This window comes from Chrysemys picta, chromosome 7 (assembly GCF_011386835.1).
Source record: "Chrysemys picta bellii isolate R12L10 chromosome 7, ASM1138683v2, whole genome shotgun sequence".
In the NCBI taxonomy this organism is placed as follows: domain Eukaryota; kingdom Metazoa; phylum Chordata; order Testudines; family Emydidae; genus Chrysemys; species Chrysemys picta.
In genome coordinates, this window is record NC_088797.1 from 120565526 (window position 1) to 120585788 (window position 20263).

At 42.8% G+C, this 20263-nt stretch overlaps 1 protein-coding gene across 34 annotated transcripts in view; it reads right to left on the minus strand.

Annotated features, from left to right (window-relative positions):
• The window catches only part of ADD3 (adducin 3), a 191167-nt gene that overhangs the window by 25409 nt on the left and 145495 nt on the right, over nucleotides 1–20263 (minus strand). For all 34 annotated transcript variants that reach the window (XM_065553561.1, XM_065553581.1, XM_065553573.1 and 31 more), the window contains 7 exons: nucleotides 13631–13769; nucleotides 10174–10325; nucleotides 9942–10022; nucleotides 8221–8370; nucleotides 7080–7223; nucleotides 6892–6990; nucleotides 5187–5369 (listed from right to left, as the gene is read on the minus strand). In XM_065553561.1, coding sequence (XP_065409633.1) covers nucleotides 5187–5369; nucleotides 6892–6990; nucleotides 7080–7223; nucleotides 8221–8370; nucleotides 9942–10022; nucleotides 10174–10325; nucleotides 13631–13769 — 948 coding nt within the window. The remainder of the gene's footprint in view (nucleotides 1–5186; nucleotides 5370–6891; nucleotides 6991–7079; nucleotides 7224–8220; nucleotides 8371–9941; nucleotides 10023–10173; nucleotides 10326–13630; nucleotides 13770–20263) is intronic.

The following is a 20263-nucleotide window of genomic DNA, read 5'->3' on the forward strand; positions in this document are numbered from 1 at the left end:
TCAGCCCAGGCCACAAACAGTTGCGAGGACTTTCTGAACGGCTTAGTCCGCTCGAGGTAGAAAGCCAGAGCCTGCCGCATGTCGAGCATGTGGAGGCGGCGTTCCTCACTGGACGCGTGAGGCTTGGGGCAGAGGACCAGTAGAAAAATGTCCTGACCCAGGTGGTAGGTGGAGACCACCTTTGGGAGGAACGCGGGGTGTGGGTGGAGCTGGACCGTGTCCTTATGAAAGACCGTGTGTGGTGGTTCGGAGGTCAGGGCCCTGAGCTCTGAGACTCGCCTGCGACGTGATAGCAACCAGGAAGGCGACCTTCCACGAGAGGTGAGACCAGGAACAAGTGGCCAGTGGTTCAAACGGGGGCCCCTTGAAACAAGCCAACACCAGGTTCAGGTCCCACTGTGAAACCGGGGGTCTAGAATATGGGAAAAGATGGTCTAGACCCTTAATGAACCAGCCAGTCATAGCATGGGAAAACACTGTGTCCTTGCACCGGCGGATAGAAGGCCGATATGGCCGCCAGGTGCACCTTGACAGACGAGGGCGTCAGGCCCTGGGCCCTCAGGTGGAGGAGGTAATCAAGGATAAGCTGGATCAGGGTGGTCACCGGGGAGACACCTTGGTCCGCCACCCACCTAGAAAATCGGGACCACTTCATCAAATAAGTGCGGCGAGTGGAGGGCTGTCTACTTTTGAGGAGGACGACGTGCTGAACTTCCTCTGAGCATGTCCTTTCCTCTCCACCTAACCACTGAGCAGCCACGCCGTGAGGTGAAGAGCCGCTAGGTTGGGATGGAGGAGGCGGTCCTGGTCTTGTGAAAGCAGGTCCGGGCAGAGTGGCAGGCCTGTGAGGGTCCCGTACCAATACTGCCTGGGCCACGCCGGGGCAATCAGGAGGACCCGGGCCTTGTCCGACTTTATCTTCTCCAGGACCCTGCTGATTAGAGGGGACGGGGGGAAGGTGTAGAGAAGCTGACTCGACTAGGACAAGAGAAAGGAAACAGGCGATAATGCCCCTCCCTAGGCCCCCTCCGGAGCAGAACCGGGGGCATCGCTGGTTCTGCCACGTCGCGAATAGGTCCACCTGGGAGTTCCCCACCTTTGGAAGAGCTCGTGGGCCACTTCCAGGTGGAGGGACCACTCATGTTGTGAGGAGAAGTCCCTGCTCAGGCAATCCACCCTCTCGTTTCGGGCGCCCGGTTAGTGGAAGGCCTTCAGGTGGATGTCATGGGCTATACAGAAGTCCCACAGCCTGAGGGCTTCGAGGCAGAAAGCAGAGGAGCGGGCCCCGCCTTGCCTGTTGATATAGAACATCGAGGCCATGTTCTCCGTGAGGACCCTGCCTACCTTGCCCTCCAACTGCAAGCGGAAGGCCATACACGCCAGTCGCACCGCTCTGAGCTCCTTGACGTTTATGTGTAGGGTCAGGTCCTGAGTCAAACACAGGCCTTGGGTCTGAAAGCTCCTCACATGGGCCCCCCAACCCAGGTCCGACGCATCGGACACCAGCTCCAGCGACAGGGCCCTGTCCCTGAATGGGACCCGTTGGAGCATGTTGTCTGGGGTGGACCACCATTGCAGGGAGGTAACCACAGCGTCCAGCACAGTGAGGACCTTGTCCATCCTGTCCATGTCCTGGGAGAAATTCAAGGCCAACCAGAGCTGGAGGGACCTCATCCTGAGTCTGGCGTGACAGACCACGTACATGCACGCCAACATATGACTCAAGAGCTGCAAGCAAACCCTGGCTGTTGTCACCGGGAACCTTGTGACCAAGTCGATGAGACCTTTCAGGGTCTCGAACCTGTCTGGCGGGAGAGAGGCCTGGCCGATACTGCGTCCAGGAGCGCCCCGATAAACGTTACGTGTTAGACCAGGACTAACGTGGACTTGGTGTTGTTTACCAGTAGGCACAAGGTGGTGCACGTGGACAGGAGGAGCACCAGGTGATCCCTCACCTGCGACCGGGAGGTGTCCTTGACAAGCCAATTGTCCAGATAGGGAAATATCTGTACCCCCCGCCATCTGGGGTAGGCCGCTACCACCGACATGCATTTTGTAAACACCCTGGGGGCAGCAGACAGCCCGAACGGGAGGACCATAAATTGTTAATGATTCTGTCCCACCACAAAACAGAGGAAGCGCCTGTGCCCCTCGAATGTGTGGATGTGGAAGTACGCGTCCTGTAGATCGAGGGCAGCATACCAGTCCCCAAGATCCAGGGAGGGGATGATGGAGGCCAGAGAGACCACGCGGAACTTGAGCTTCACCATGGGCTTGTTCAGACTCCATAGGTCCAGTATGGGCCGGAGACCCCCTTTGGCCTTTGGGATAAGGAAATAACGGGAGTAGTACCCCTTGCCCATGAACTCCTCGGGCACCGCCTCTATCGCTCCTAGTCCTAGGAGTCGCTCCATCTTCTGCTTGAGCCGAGCTTCGTGCGAGGGGTCCCCCAGGAGGGATGGGGGCAGGGGGCGGTTGGGTGGGGAGGAGGTAAACTGGAGGGTGTAATCCTGGGAGATGGCGTTGAGGACTCATCAGTCTGAAGTGAGTCGAGACCATTCCGGAAGAAAAGCACACAACCGGTTGGAGAAGGGAAGCTTTACTGGGGTTGGATCCCTAATGAGGACTGGCGGGTTGCCCCCAAGCGTCCCGTCAAAATTGCCTTTTCCCTGCCTGCTTGCCCTTGGAGGGTACAGGCTGGGGGGCAGGCCGAGGCTGCCTGTGAGGGTGTCTCTTATAGTCCTGTTGCTTCTTATAGGCAGCCTCGTACTTCGGGAGGGTGGCCCGGGTCGGTTGGAGTCTGCTGTGGCTTAAACTTAGGTTTTGCCAGAGCCGGGACATAGAGACCCAGGGTCTGGAGGGTCATGCGGGAGTCCTTCATGCCATGCAGCCTTGTTTTATCTGTTTCTGCAGAGATCCCAGCGGAGGCTTGCCTCTGGAGCATGGGGCCGACATTGGCGGCGCTCCAGGAACCAGCATGGACAAGATGTCCCAGGCCACCTAGAGGGCTTCGGGCGTGGACGGCATCCGGACATCTGGAGAGGCCTGTTCCGAAGGGGCCGGCTACTCCGCTCTACGTGAGTCGGAGGCCTAGGGCCTGGTGGGGATCGAGGACTGCCCGACATGGGCCTAGCCTCTGTCCCAGACTTCCCTCGGTGCCACTGCGAGGAGGGAGTCTTCTTGGCCCTCTTGGTGTGCCCCATGGACGGGGAGCGATGCCGATGGTCAATGGCACCAGCGGATCGCCGTGAACCGACACCACGGTGCCCAGTACTGGCTTGGTGTGGCGTGCTGGGGTTGGGGTCAGCGCTGACTCCATCAGAATGGCTCGGAGCCTAATGTCCCTTTTTCTTTTGGTCCAAGGCTTAAGCAATTTGCAAATCTTGCACCTGTCGCTGATATGGATTTCTCCCAAGCAGCGCAAACAGTCTGTGTGCGGGTCGCTTCTTGGCATAGAACGCCGACAAGAAACGCACGACTTAAATCCCGGGGCCCGGGGCATGCCCCGGCCCGGGCTCACTAACTAACTACGCTAACTAACTACAGGTACTAAACAAACAGTTCTGGGGCAGCAGAGCAGTTCCGACGCACCTTCACTGGTGGCAAGAAGGAACTGAGGGTGGGGGGAAGCGCACAGCTCCCCTTATACCGCGCCAGGCAGGCACCACTGTAGAGGTCACAGGGGGTGCTCCTCCCTACGGGTACTGCTAAGGGAAAAAATTCCGGCACCGGTGCACATGGCGAGCACGCACACCTATTGTGGAATACACATGAGCAATCACTCGAAGAAGTAGTAAGGATATAGTTTGAGCTAAATTGGCCTGTGGAATTCTGCCCTGAGTAAGGGGCAGCACAGAAGCAGAGCAGGGACCAAATGGTGACCTACAGTCATATTTGATTTTTGCTTAGCCCTTGCTCCATTGGGGGGGTGGGGATGGGGAAAGAGGGGGAGGAGAGGAGCATGGAGAGAAAGAAGTAAGTTCTACCAGTCCTTTTTCTGCCCCATAGGGTGACCAGACGTCCCGATAAAATCGGGACTGTCCCGATTTTGAGGAGTTTGTCCCGCGTCCCGACCAAAGTAAGGTCGGGACGCCATTTGTCCTGATATTTTGTTTCGGGAGTTTGTTCTCCCCCCCATCCCCCACTCACCCGTCCTGGCCTTCAGCGTCATTTTGGCGGCGGGTGCTTCTGTCTTTGGCATCACTGTTTATTACCTGCTGCTGAAATGCCGCCAAAGACCGTCAGCGACTGAAGGATACTCCGCCGAATTGCCACCAAAGACCCGGACGGGTGAGTGTAACAATTAAAAAGCCCCCCCCCCTGCGGCGGTCCCAATATTTTCCACTTAGCATCTGGTCACCTTACTGCCCCTCCATGCCAGCTGAGCTGTGTTGGCCAGCACGTCCAGTGGAGCTCCAGCTCCACCCACATCCCGCTCCCTGCCCACCCATGCGAAAGGGGGAGCAGTTGCCTGCGGGGGAGATACCCTGGTTGCTGTGTTGTGACCTGTGATATAGGTAGTCCACACAGGAAAGCAAGGGGTCATCTATCCTCCCTGCTTGAGCACATAGCGTAATTCATGTCTGAGTCCTATACATTGCACTAATATGCAAGTGGTACCCTCTTTTGCTTTGCTTTTACTTTATCAGTAAATCACTTACTTTGAAATTAATATTTCATTACATTTTGAACAATTAGTATTGAACTTCTTTTTTCAAGTCCATAAAAATTAAAGAGATAAAATCTGATAGAAGTTAGAAACACACTACAATTCATAACAAAATAAAAATGAAAGCTTCCAAGTATATTTACTAAGGTGATGATTGGAAAATGTATGTTGTAGAAATACAGCTTTATACAGAGAAATGATTAACCTTTGTGACATAGTCTCCTGACAGAAATTTTAGCTTAACCAGCTCTCACTATTTTGCTGTGTTAGGCTTCAGATATGGAAAGATTTAAAAAAATATATATATATATTCTGTACTAGGTCAAATGTTCAGATACAGGAGATATTAAATATTCAATAAAAACGACTTTTCATTTACACATTTCATTTTCAAGTTTATAAAGAAAATCAAACAGACAATTCCTTTACTTAGGGCCTAATCCCACAAAGAGTTGAGGAGTAAAAGGCACTCAAACTGTCCAGGGTTGCATTTGTATTGTTATAATTGTGTACCTACCAGGTTGTCTAGCATTCTCATGAGAGCTTCAAACTCTAGCTCCCCAACTTTCCATTTCTGTTGGGAGCCCATATTAACTCCAGCTCCTCCAGCTGCTACCACAGCGTGTGTGAAAGGCTTGTACTTCTGCAGGTCTAGTATGAGAAGATTGTCTATTCCACCTGCACCAGCTAATGCATGAACCTGCAACAATATACACACAGTAATCTGTTTCTTTATAGATAATTTTTTGGGTGTGGAATTCTCAGCTTGTCTGAATTTAAGGGAAAAACTATAAACATAAAATTGGCTGCAATTATGTTTCCAGGTTCCTTTTCTTCTTACTACAATGATGACAACTACATTAAGACATGCAGAGAATGATTCCTATTGTATGAATGTCAGTATCAGTTAATAATTATGGCTCTAAAAGGAGTAATTGCAATAAACTTCAATTATTTATTACATGCGCAACAATGTACTTTTAGCCTTAGAAGACAGAGAAATATCTTTAATCTTGATACAGATGTACCCTACCATTGGAGAGAAAGGCAACTGTATGTCTGATTAATTACTTAATAAGAACTAACAAGTGATTTCTGAATTCTGCTTAATTTATTGTGTAATACACCATTCTCCTCCACTTTGTGCTCCTAGTGGAAAATCCTTTTTTTCTCATCTCAACACTGAGCTTGAATAATTGAGTTGGGCGCTTTGAATCTCCACAAGGACAGAGGGTGGAGGGGGGAGGAATTCTTCAATCAGACCACAGAGGATCTAGTGGTATCTACAGACTTTGTGTCCCATTTCTATGCAGAGTAAGGAGCGATGGATCGGTTTCCTTCCTGCTCCTCTAACAGTCACGGTGTTCAGCCCTGCAGGGAACGTTCATGGAGCTATGCTTTGTGGGGTGCTGAAGTATGCACCCCTGGACACAAGCTCCTGAAGTTTACTCTGTCCACCGTGGAAAGCACTGTTACAGTTTCATATGGATGATCTGCATTTAGAGAAGAGGGACTCCAGATTTGCCCTGTAATATTACAGATCCATCTACATTTCCCCCCAGATTGCCTGGCTTTCAACAGATTAGTTGGCAAAACATTAATGGCTCCCAAAATAACTTTCATTAAATAGTATCACGTTGCAATGCTGCACTGCAATAGGACGGCTTTCTAATAAATGATACTATCCCATGGGACAAACTCATTCAAGCGAACACAATGTGCTCTACAGCAAAGCCAACACATGATGCCTAAACTAATGCTCATAGCAATATCAAAACCACTCTGGGTAACTGCGCAGATACAAAGAAGTAAACAGAAACATGCTTTTAATTTCATTCTATAATAGAAACAAGTCTCCTCTTTAGCCCACAGAACTTCTACACCAGGGTAGTCTATTTTTTGTCAAGGTCCAAATTTCTTGGTCAAGGTATTGCAAAGCCAAGATTCCAAAGAAGAAAATTAAAAAAAATCAAATAATGATAAGTAAATAAAAAGATTTTGGGGTCCGTTTAAGAGCGTCTGGTGGTACAGATTTGGCCGATGATCCACCTATTGACTACTCCTGTTCCACACAAATATTGCGTCTAATAGCAGAGATTCTGTTGAATACTTTGCAATAATGGAGCTTCCTCCCTATGGAGTCAGGTCTATCCATTGCAATAACTCGTTATAGCATAAGTCTTTCCTTCAGAAATTAAATAATGACAAAGCATCTCTCTTACCTGTGTTTCACAGGCAAGCTGCACATTGAAAATATAGTGAAAGGCCTCCTCTAATGTCTCTCCTAAGGCTACCACACCATGATTTCTCAAGACCAGAACCTAGTGAATGAAAACACTAATGTTAAATGGTAGAAACTGGTACAGTACATGCAAATGATGAATGAAAAACATGAATAAAGGTTGACTACCTTGCAACTGGGCCCCAGAACCTTCTGAAGCTGAATTCTCTCTTCCTGTTCATCAAGAGATCCTTGGTAATTGTAGTAAGCAATATCTCCCAGAATCAGAGCCTCCTGAGAGATTGGAAGGATACCACACTTCATAGATGAAACCTATTTCAAGAAAATTGATCACTTTAAGATTCTGAAAACAAACATTTAAACCAGAGTTTTGTACAAAAGTGCCCTGTTCCATAAGTTTCCTGATTAATCTTCCAAAGTTATAACTGAACTATTAGGCCATCCAGAAATTCACCATATTAGTGGTAGATTATTCCCTATAGTATTTTTCCAGTACATGGGTTCTCTACCTGTGGATCACAACCACTCTGTCCCACCTATCTTCTTAAATGAAAGTGAAATCTTGGCTATATGCTGGCTAGATAAGAGGAGTCTCAATATGGAGTAGACACTGTTCTAGTGCTTTATCCAGTCTAGTTTAAAATATGGTAAGAGCACTGCTACCACTTCACTTGGGGGACTATGCCACATAATAGATGGCACCATAAGCAAGTTTTCCCTGGTAGTTGATATTAATGCATCTTTTCCTCACTTTATTCCCATCACTCTACATCAACTCTCAACAATTTTTCGTCCTTCCTGATGTTTACACTCTTCAAATATTGGTACACAGTCATGTCTTCCTTTTCTCATCTCTAGCCATGCTATGCATATGTATCTCCTTGTTTCTCTTAGTTAGTTCAGTCCAGCCTCTTATTAATTTTTGCCGTTTTTGAACTTCTAGTTTAGCTATAACTTTTTGAGAGATGCCCATAACAGTGTTATAATATAACCTCTTAAAAATGCAATTAGTATCATCTACATCATGACTTAGAACACATTATGTAGTACTGAGGTGATTTAAAATAAGCATTGGCCTAAATTGTACATACAGGTCTGTCGCATCTTACGCATATTTAACAGGCGCAATTTCAACTTTACGTGGTCAAGATTAACTGAACTGAAGTCAATGGAGTTACACAAGTATAAAACTGGAGAGGCGAGTTTGAACCATACACACTAGATCTACCTTCATAATATACATCTTAATATATTTCATATTTTGAAACTGTTTCTTCTTTAGGCCACGTTAGGAACTGTACAGACTTACAGCTGCAGTTGCAGGGGTGTGTATGTGTATCACACATCTGACATCAGGGCGCGTGGAGTAGATGGCAGCATGTGGACTGAATCCTGCATTGTCGATGCTCAGATTGGTACTCCCCTGGTCAACTACATCTCCTAAGATATTTAATTTAACCTGGAAAAATCAAACAAAGGAAACTTGTGGAACTACTGTAAGTTGGCCATGACTAACTGGCCATGAACCAACTGGAAAAAACAACAAAAAACAAAAACAAAAAAAACACCCAACAAGAAAACCCCCAAACCAAACCAAAAAATGTATAGCTCAGTAGGTACCATCATGGGAGGGAAGGGAAGAGGAAACAGAATCAATTTAACAGCTATCATATTTGATCTTAAACTTGTGCTTAGTTTGATCTTTCCTAAACAAGCTAAGATTTTCTTTTTACCACATTCATCAGTAAAATAACGGTTAGAAGTATTAGGGCAGCCAGGACTAAGTATATAAATCCTCCTGCTGCTAAAGATCTTGCCAGATGGTGGAAATAGCCATGAAAAAGGCCAGATCCTGATAAACAGAAAGAAATTCCTCTTTGATCTGGCTGCCCCTTAGCTAAAGGAAGAGATGGTAGTATAGCACATCAAGCAGACTCAACTGGAGTAGAAAGCCTGCGTGAGAGCCTTAAAGAACAAGCTTCTGTTCAAAGCACAACCTGTATAGATATATTTAGCATTCAGATACCTATAAATAAATTCTCAAACTAAAATGGTTAAGAGCAATAGATGCTAAAACTGAACATTTCAGATAAACGTTTCAGATGAACTACATATTTTTACAAACTATTAAATGTACTGTGTGTTATATTATAAATTAGACCTCCTACTTTCTCAAATTTGAACTTGAAAATTTAATACAATTTAATGTGAAAACAAAGATTCAATCTCAGAACAACTGCCATTAAAGCATTTTAAATAAAAGTCGTGGAAATAAAAAAAAAACAAAAAAACCCCAAACTGTGGGGGGAGAGGGGAAAGAGAAAAGAGTAACAGAGGCAATAAAAAGCATACAAGATCCAGTTCTTATGGTTATAATTTTTGGTTCTGCTTTTGGAAGTTGACCATATTGTGCCACCTACCTTCTGTTCCCTTCCAATAATTGTCAGCAAGACTCACCAGTAGATATGACAATTTGGGTAACAAACTTTTCAGTTCTTTCATACCATGAGATGCCTAATTTGGTAGTCTAGACACTGAATTAAGAGCCCTTATACCAATTAACTTTGCTGTTTCCCCATTTTCCAATTGTGAAATAGGGATAATATATGCCTCACTCCTGACAAGGGTGTCACGTGGATTGATGCATGCAAAGTGCTTTGAAGATTAAAGCACTATGTATTACTCATACGAGGTTGCTGTTATACTAATAAAGTAGCTGACAAATTCTATTTGACTTGCTTTTGTGGATCAGGTGGGAGCCCAGCTAAAATACAAAAAGCTTGCCGGACAACATTAAAGCTGTAGTGGAACCAAAGCAGTGAAAGTGGATCGGAAATCTGGACAGAAGTGTTCAGGAGCAGAGGATTGTGTAATCCCAAAAGTTAATCTGCTGCTCACTAGATGATTTTATATGAATTTCAGAACGGGTAAACAAAAACCTGATGCCACTATCCTACTTCATTAGCTGCAAAACTGTAAGAAAACAATCTAAACCTCAGTGATTATTATTAATGTAAGTGAAGCACATACCAAATTGGAGGCTGAAGCTTCAGAAAAAGACAGACCTCTTGGAATGATTAGAATGTGGTCCTGTTCTTTGCTTACTCTTACCTGCAAAGGAGGAAAAATGATTTCTGATTTATTATTGAATTTACTTGAATAACATTTGGAAAATTAGTTTTAATTTTGTATGGTTTAATTTTAAACATACAGGTGAAAACACAAAGACGCAAGTAATCATTTTACTCTTAAAAATACTCACTGTGATGTAGGAATTTGCTAAGTGTGCCCATCCAAACAAGTCAGCCAACCTGTACAGGCTGGCTAACTTACAACGAGTAAGTTTTTCTCCCTTAACAAATGAGGTGGTGTCTATTCCAGGTAGGTCATTGATGGGTGTAACCATTCCAACGCCTGAAAGAAAAAAAAAATAGGTGGCAAATAGGACAATTAAATTCTCTGTGATTCTCCAAAAGCAGTATACTAAATTAGTAGTATAGCATCTCAGTTCTGGCCAAAAGATAATAGCATTAGACTAGGCTTGCAGCAGAGGTGTAATGCTTTCTAGGACTGCCTTAGCAACCTTTATAATATAAAGCCCTAGATGCCGTACCCTAAAATAATATGAAAGTCTCCAAATTTTGAGAGAAGAAAGGAAGGATGAATTAGTGACAGAGGACTACTTTAAAGCACCACTCAGATGTGAACTATCCCTGTGTGTCAAGGTAATGTGCTTCTGGACAGATTCCAATGTTTTAAGACCTTCTGTACTGGTGAGCTAAGCTACATTTACAAGCTGTTTGAAAACACTCCTACTGGGCTTTGCAGACTTGAATACCCATTTGAACAGATTTCTTATTCTGAGTCACTGTAGTTAGTTCTAGGGATGTCATGAGGGAGGATATAAGAACCACTGCAAAAGTTCTCAAACTGTTTAATAGCACAGAACACATTTTAATAGAGAAATTGTATCATGGAGAACCTCCTAGCTCATTTATGACTGTGAAGACCACTCCTTCTCCCCTTCACAAATACATAATATGCCTATGGCAACTACAACATCTGAATACATAGAAAGTTACTATTAGGAAAGTTAAAAATACATTAAATACTATGTTTTAATATGATTTAACAGATAGAAACAAGAAGAGTTAGTACCTTATGACCAGCCACCTTTCCAGAATCCACTAACAAATGGTTCAAGGACAACAGTTTGAGAACATCTAGTTTAGTGGATAGTTCACAGGACTGGGAGTCAGGAGATTTGGGTTCTATTTTCCTTTCTGCCACTCACTTTGTAAATTGGACCTTAAATGGACTTGTCCAAAGTCACACAATAGAAGTGTTGATTATTATCAGCTCCCATTGGATTTCAGTGGGAGATGCAACTGCTCACAATGCTGAAAATCAGGCCCCTAAGACCACAACACGTAAGAACGGCCACACATGGTCAGGCTGATGGTCCATTTAGTCCAGTATCCGGTCTCTGACAGTGGCCAGTACCAAAGCTTCAGGGGGAGTGTACAGAACATGGCAATTGGAGTGATCCACCCGTCTTCTACTCCCTGCTTCTGGAAGTCAGATATTTAGGGTCACCTGAGCATGGGGTTCCATCTCTGATCATCTTGGCTAAGAGCCACCGATGGACCTATCCTCCATGAACTTATCCAGTTATTTTTTTTAACTCAACCATATTTTTGGCCATCACAAAGTTTCATGGCAATGAGTTTTCACAGGTTAATTGTGCACTGTGTGAAAAAGTACTTCCTCTTCTTTGTATTAAACCTGCTGCCTATTAATGTCATTGGGTAACCCCTGCTTTTTGTATTGTGGGAGAGGGTAAAAGACACTTCTGTATTCACTTATTCCATACCATTCCTGGTTTTATAGACCTCAATCATATTCCCCCCCTCTATCATCTCTTTTCGAAGTTGAACAACCCTAGTCTTTTTAGTTTCTTCTCATATGGAAGCTGTTCCATACTGGTGGTCATCTTTGTTGACTATCTGAACCTTTCCCAGTTCCACTATATCCTTTTTGAGATGGGGGACTGGAATGAGACAGTATTCAAGGTGTGGGTGCACCCTGGATTTATGTAGTGGCATTATACTTTCTATCCCTTTTCTTATAATTCCTAAAATACTGTTAACCTTTTTAACCACTGCTGCGCATTGAGCAGAAATTTTCAGAGAACTATCCATGATGACTCCAAGATCTTTCTTGAGTGGTGGCAGCTAATGTAGAACCCATCATTATATACATGTAGTTGGATTTATTTTTGCCTATGTGCATTACTTCGCATTTATAAATGTGCTATTCTGTTGCCCCCAGTCACCCAGTTTTGTGAGATCCCCCTGTAACTCTTGCCCATATGCCCAGGATCTAAATGGTCACCATATTTGGGGTTGGCAAGGACTTTCCCCCTGCGTCAGATTGGCAGAGGCCCTGGAGGTTTTTTGCATTCGTCTGCAGCTTCTCTACTGACACTTCAATGTGAGACAATACTTCAGATTTGTCACCCAAAAAGGATAGGTCTGATTAAGTGTCTCCCCCACATCCTCTGCAGTGAAGACACAAAATTCATTTAGTTTTTCTGCAATGGTCTTGTCTTCCTTCAATGAACCTTTAACATTTTAGTTGTCTAGTGATCCCACTGCCTGTTTGGCAGGCTTCCTGCTTCTAATGTACTTAAAATATTCTTACTAATAGTTATTGTGTCTTTAGCAAGTTGCTTCTCAAATTCTTTTACACTTAACATCCCAGAGTTTGTGGACCTTCTTGTTATACTTACTAGGCTCTGACTTCAAGTTTTAAAGGATCCCTTTTTGCCTGTAACAGCCTCCATTCTGTTTAGCCATGGTGGCATTCTTTTGGCCATCTTACTGTCTCTTCGGATTTGGGGTACACATTTAGTCCAAGCCTCTATTAAGGTGTTTTTAAATAGTCCTCATGCTGCTTGCAGGCATTTATCTCCTTTTAATTTCTGTCTAACAAGCATCCTCATTCTTATGTTCTCGACCAAACATCTTAAATCACTTCATGAAGGTGGCTATCCCATTTACACCTTTAAGTCTGCAGGCAATGCAGAGAACAGTCTAGAAAGACAGAATTGTCTATTACACTCAGACACACTTATGAATGTTTAACACTAATATGACTTTTTAATAAGGTTTCAATGATTAAAGTCCTTGGAAATTAGCCATAGGACTTTTTCTGTGAAGGCTGTAATTGGACTGCATGATCCTGTCAAAACAATTTTTTTTTTTTAATATAACTACACTTTGCTATTTACTAAACACACAGCTGCCAGGAGCATGAAAGTAACATCTAAGCATGCATTTGAACAGGTTCCTCCTTCCTATCAAAATTTAAAGGCAAGTGTACTACAGTAAATTGCTGCCAAGTTATTAGGTTACTTGTCATGCTACTATTTATGTGAATCATAGTAAAATGATAATGAGGTTGGATATTAGTTTTGCTGCAATAAGTTGCAAATTTATTGAGTGTTAGCAATTTCTAGAAATTATAATTTTTCTGATACCAAATATTAGAGGGAGAAAGTTTAAGAGTAAAATTATTTAAGACCACAATCTGCATTGCTTTACAGATTAAAAAAAAACATGGCAAAAATTCTGTTGAAAGGATGAGGTCCCAGCACCTGGTAAAACAGAGAGAGAATTTTAGAAAAATATTGGCAATTATACACATTGTTCACTTACTCAGTGGAGATGAAGAGAAACCTGCAAAAGAGCTTGCCATGATGTAATCAGCAATCTGTTGCAACGCAAGCAGTCCAGTTGGGTTACGGCCCTTCTTCATCTGTTCTTGAATAAGACATTCCAGGTCTTCTCGGAAGGCCTGCAGAAACATTTGAGAATCACTCTGATACTACTATCGAGGAAAGTTTGAGATCATTATTATAGGCAGGGTATAGGTAACACTACCTATGAAGGTTAACCAACACTTCCCAGTATAAGACCCTATTTTAGTTGCTCACCACTTTGAAAAACTAACAGTCACAGAGGAAGTCTGTGGCACAGCTGAAAAAGGAACCTAGATCTCTTATCTTCCAGTTCTTTGCTTTCTCCACAAGATCATCCCTATGCAGGAACATGCTATTCACCAGAGAGACGGCTTAAAAGTTCAGAACTATGAGCCTATTCAGAAGTTCATGAACTCAAGAATGGCAACCTATTAAAATAGAGTTACTTTAGGGACAGGAGGCAATTTTATATAACTGATTTATTTGAAAAGCTTAAAAAAAAACAAAGAAAACCAACCAAAACCTACCAATACTAACTTGACTAGAGCAATCATAATAATTTCAGTACAGTAGGGACTATTCAGTAGATATCTTAAAATATGTAATATTCTGGTAAACCCATAGCACTTATATTGAAATTCATTTTAAAAACCATCAGCGATGTTCCAACCCCTCTTCCATGCTTAAATTGACTGTATCTTCATTTTGTTCCTCATTAAACTGCTGCAGATATAGAATGGTCAGATTAAGGGCTTGTCTACACATAAAGCATTGCAAAGGCACAGCTGCAGTGATGCAGCTGAGCTGCTGTAGTACTTAGTGAAGATGCTACCTATGCGGATGGAAGAGCTTCTCCTGTCAGCATAGATACGCCACCTCCCTGAGAGGTGGCAGCTATGTCTACACCAGGAGTTCGGTCAGTATAACTGCTTTGCTCTGGAGTTTGGAGTTTCCACGCTCCTGGGAAACAGTTATACTGACATAAGTCTGTTTTATATCTCATTGGTGAAGTTTCCATTATGTTTTGAAGTACAGAGGGGTTATTTTCACTTTGGTGTTGTCTGTCTAAAATTTGCTGTCTGGTGCTGGAGATAGTATATTTCACACTTACTACTGCTTATCCGTGTGGCAACTGATTTTAGTGATAATTTAATTCATTTCTTGTTTTATTATTCAATGGAAGTGTCCTTGAAAAACTGTATCACTGTTAATTTCAAGAAATCTCAGAATAGGTAAAAGCCAGAGTGGACAACTGAAGAAAGTACATCTTTATTACAATTGTGAAATTGAGGTGATTGTGTGCATGTGATTTTCACAGTCAAGTACATAATGCACAATATCAAAGCACATCTTTTTTAGTAAACTAGAAGTTGCTGTGTGTCATGCACATTCAAGCTTGTAATGATTCATTCAACTAAGTTTTTCCATACATATTTATGGATATCTTCATTACCTTCAGACTCCTACAAAAAGTGGAGACTCGTACATGATTCTCATATGATCCCACCACTGTTGTGAATTTACAGTATTTTTTAATTGGTGGTGGTGTGCCATATATTTTAAGATAAAGATTCTATAAAATTCAAAAAACTGTTTCTGTGCTATTTCTGATCATTCTTGACTCTGTCTAAAATGAAAGGCATAATTTTATCTCAGAGAACTCAAAAACAATCACACAAAAACGGTTACCTACCTTTCATAACTGTTGTTCTTCGAGATGTGTTGCTCATGTCCATTTCATTCTAGGTGTGTGCGCACACATGCACAGTTGTCGGAAACTTTTGCCGTAGCGGTATCTGTAGGGCTGGCTGTGGCACCCTCATGCCGTGGTAGATCAGATGCTGCCGGCCCTACGCTCTCTCAGTTCCTTCTTGCCGACAACTCCAACAAAGGGCAGGAGATGGAATGGACGTGAGCAACACATCTCAAAGAACAACAGTTACGATAGGTAGGTAACTGTTTTTTTCTTCTTCGAGTGCATACTTCTTATGAGACCCTGATAACATTTTTGTCTTTTTATTGGACAAATTCCCATAAGACCTAGCCCAATATTATTGACTGGGGCATCTTGCAATTGGATCCCTGCAAGGTACAAATGTTCGCCTATGCAGGACTGGAGCCCAAGTGGCTTTTTCTTTTGCCTGTTTCAGTTACCTATTATAATGTTTTAATTCATGAGTACATTATAGACCATTCCTGATCTATTTTGAAATATCATGTTCAAAGTTTACATTTTAAGAGATATAAACACTCCGCATAAAGCACAAAGCAGACATTTTTCAAGTGGAAAGGGCACGAGTCATTTCAGATCTAGTACTTGACAATAGAACACTTAATCAGGAAAACAAACAGTAGCAATTGTCAGAGGAATGAAAAATGATGTTATTCAAGTTGTGTGCACCCAACACTCTGTCCTATGAAGAAAATGTTTTAAGTGTGGGATTTAAAAGTTGTTTCGGCCTACATGAAAATTCTTTATTAGGATTCCCTACAGCAGGGGTTCTCAAACTGGGGTACGAGACCCCTCAGGGTCATTATATGGGGGGTTGCGAGCTGTCAACCTCCACCCCAAACCCCACTTGCCTCCAGCATTTATAATGGTGTTAAATATATTAAACAGTGTGTTTAATTTATTAGGGGGTCGCACTCAGAAGCTTGCAATCTGAAAGGGGTCGCCAGTAAAAAAATTTGAGACCCACTGCCCTACAGGCTTCAAAATTTATAAAAGTACTTCAGGCTGAAACAGATATATTGGACTAATGTTTCAGAGGATCTTTTAACTAGTCTATTTGTATGTACACCTCTTTTAAAAAAAAGTGTGATCACCAGTGCAGTCAAATTATAGATTTAATCACTGTACATGGAATAGTGTTAAAAATGCGCAGGCAAGTATTTCCATATAAAATGGGAGCCATGATTTGAAAATGTGGCCCATAACAGCTACTCGAGGAGGAGGAGGTAAAACAAGCTTAAGAGACTTGCACAAAAGCAGGATGAACAATCCTCTGAAAACCATCCCATCACAGCAGAGGCGAAGACCGACTCTGCAGCTTTCATTCAAAAACCCACAAAATACCCACCTGTTATGCGATGAGTTCTGAACTCAACTTCTATTAATGCTCACCAGATTTGTACCTGGAAATCTCCAGACAGCAGACTATATTGGTACATTGGTTACAATAATGAATCTGATTTTCATGGAAGCAAAATGAAATCTAGCAGGATGAAATGCTTTGGAGCTATTGGGTCAGATCAGCTGGAGTATGTCAGCATAACTCCACTGAAGTAAAAGGAGCTACATTAATTTACACCAGATGAGAATTTGAGCCCTTAAACTTTAGCACTAATGCAAAATGTAATATATATCATAAAATCTTGGAACCAAAGAGTTAACACATTTTATAGAGTGACTGTTTCTGTATGTCTTTCTTCATCACAGTTCTTTTTGAAAGAAATATAAAATTCCTACCTTTAAAAATAGATAATCTAATACTTACTGGTTATACATCTTCACTGCAGAGTTAATTCAAGTTATCTACACTCAAGTTACTTCTGTTAAGTTAGCCTAGCTTGAATGAGAGTGGCCATGCTATGAAATAACACTCAAGCCGCCACTTCCACACTGGTGCTGCACTCACTTTGCGTGTGGCACTAAGACCTCCGGGGGCATATCCTATGGCTCTTTGTGCTGCAGGAAGCTCAGCTGCTCCATTAACTCTTTCCCAGTGAATTATGAGAGAACTTGGTCTGTACTTTCAGGACACAATAGTGGAATTATGGGAAGGAATTGGAGGACTAGTGGCACTGAGTGCAGCTAACCTGCATCCACACTGTACAGTGGTCATGTTAACAGCTGATGAGTTTTGCCACCCTGAACTTTAGCCTATACCTCCTGACAGGCCAGCCAACTTGAATTAAAAGCATCACAACACTCAAATTAAGGGTTTTAGTATATGGCTGGGACTCAAGCTAAGAGCAACATTCAAGTAATAACTCCAGTTTACTTTGCATTGAAGACAAACTTACAAAATGAGGGGGTCGCACTCAGAAGCTTAGAAAAGTGAGACATGGGACAAGAAAAAGACCATATAATATACAATAAGAGGAGAATTTGTTAATGAAATTGATAGATTATACTACATTTGGAGGAGGAGTTGCAGACACCTGTGAGGGCAGAGAAATACAGAAGTATGTAGAGACGTCAGAAATGTGGATGGGTAGGCTCAGCACAGAAAAAACATCAAGCTAGTATAGCTGGTGAAAAATAAATGTAAAACTACAATTCACTATTGAAAGAGGCATAAGAGCTAATGGTGGACAACAAATTCAATATGTTTGTAACATGACATGGCAGCAAAAAAAGGCCAGTGCAATTTTGGGTTGCATGTGCATGTGCAGAGGCATCACGTGGCAGGACAGGAATATGAGCATTTCCCTCTTTACCTTGGTGTAAATGCCACTAGAAAAGGTAGCTGGGTACCTGTAGTTCTTGTTTCTGCAAGACATACATGTCTGTGTATTACTACCCTTAGGTTCATGCAGCACCAGTCCAGGTGATTACTTCCTTAGATTTAAATTTTGAGCTTTTGAGGCATCCGTAGGAGTGTCTCTGCAGTCCTCAACAGCGGACTATCACATAGTAAGTCACCCCTTGCAAGGGGACTGGGGCCCAACATTACCTGTGCCAAATTTAGTCTGCCTCCCCAGGTGAAAGGAATGACACCGAGAGCTATGTGATGGGAGCATGTGACTAAAAGCCAGGTCATCTGCCCGGTCTTCTTTTCAGCAGACAATTCTTCAGAGCTCCCAGGCTAAAGGTTTGGGAGTGAGACCTAAGAATGGGAGCCTGTTGTGGGATAAGCTTCAGCTGAGGGACCTACAGAAAGCAGGAGCCTCCTGGATGAGAAGCCCCAGCTAGAAGAGTTATGAAGGACTGTGAGCCCGATGGGAGGGCTGTAAGCATAGGGAACCCCTGATAAAGGACTTGAAAGACCTTTGAGCCTAGAAGTAGGGCTGTTTGGATGCTGAAGCCCATTATCAACTGAGAGGTCTAACTGAGCCCAGGGAAAAGGGCTGGAAGGCTTTGACTACTATTTTATGGTAACAAACCAAATCCGCAAGGTGAATAATATTGTGAAAAACCCCAGGTGTGGTGGTTTGATTCAAGACAGAAAGTAAACTGAGGCTGCGGCAGGACCCAAAGGCAGACTGGGTAATCCTTGCTACAGGATTACCAAGGCTTTCCTGATCAGTTACTTTAAAAAGCTAGACATTGTTCTTTATGAAATAAAACCGCTTGTCCTGCATTTTGGGGCTGACTGGCTGGTGGATGGGACTGCCGTTTCGACCTCCATTCCTTGGCCACAATGCTGGCAAGGAGGGGAGAAGGATAAAAGCACACAACAACAGAGAAAGAACAGGTTTTTCACTTTTACACATCTGAGAAAGAAAGGCCGTTGCAGAACAGATGGGCTAAAATTGGATTAGTTATATAACAGTAGCACAGGACCAGAATCAGGCTGCAAGCCCTTCAGATCTGGAAAGTTTTGATAACTGCTCTTTGTATCCAATATAAAATTAAAGCAAAATCCCACAAACAAACTTCTTGTGCTGGTTTAAAACAGCAACAACAAAAAAATCCCGTGTCTAAGAGAAAAGCAAACAGATCAGCAAAATCTTCACTGACTACAAGAATAGTTTTTGGCTACTCCTAAACACAAAACCCCTTAACTTATTAAATTGCATACAGTCCTACAATGTTATGCTTACATACAATACTACTACTAGACTCATCACCTCACCTGGAAATCCACTCATTTAATTTATTCCTCACAACCTTTGAATAATACGAATTTTAAAATATCCTCTAGTTCTGGACTCTGCAATGATCTCAACTAGATCATCGGGGTAACATTTTATAATAAGCCTTAAGTATTTTAAATACTTCATGTATCAGAGGGGTAGCCGTGTTAGTCTGAATCTGTAAAAAGCAACAGAGGGTCCTGTGGCACCTTTAAGACTAACAGAGTCTTAAAGGTGCCACAGGACCCTCTGTTGCTAAATACTTCATGATATCTCAACACAAGATCAAAGCTCTCCAAATACAAACACATACATTCCACCTATCTTAGCTCCCGTAGACCGTACTTTCTTCAAATTTTCAGCTTTTCTTCAAACACAGTGATGTAAAATACACAGTATACTCCATTATACAACAAAGATGTTATATATGCTGAAAACCCTAGGTGTTTCAAGTTGGGGTCCCAAAATTTTAGCCTCTGTGTCTCACTTTCTCAATTGTAAAATGCAGACATTAATACCGCCTACTCTTACAGGTGTGTTGTGAAGATGAATTCATTATTGTTTGTGAAGCACTCAAAAATATTATGAGAGCGCCACAGAAACGCCCAAAAGAAAATGAATACATTTTGTATTCAGTGCAGAAGCTGGATGGTGTGCATTAAATAAGGCTTGAGGCAACAGACTGAATGAAAAAAAAATTGAATGAAGCAGGTGTGTTATGGGAAAAATAGTACGCAATCCTGTAATTATAATGCATGTGCACAAGGGGATCAAATTAATCTTCTAC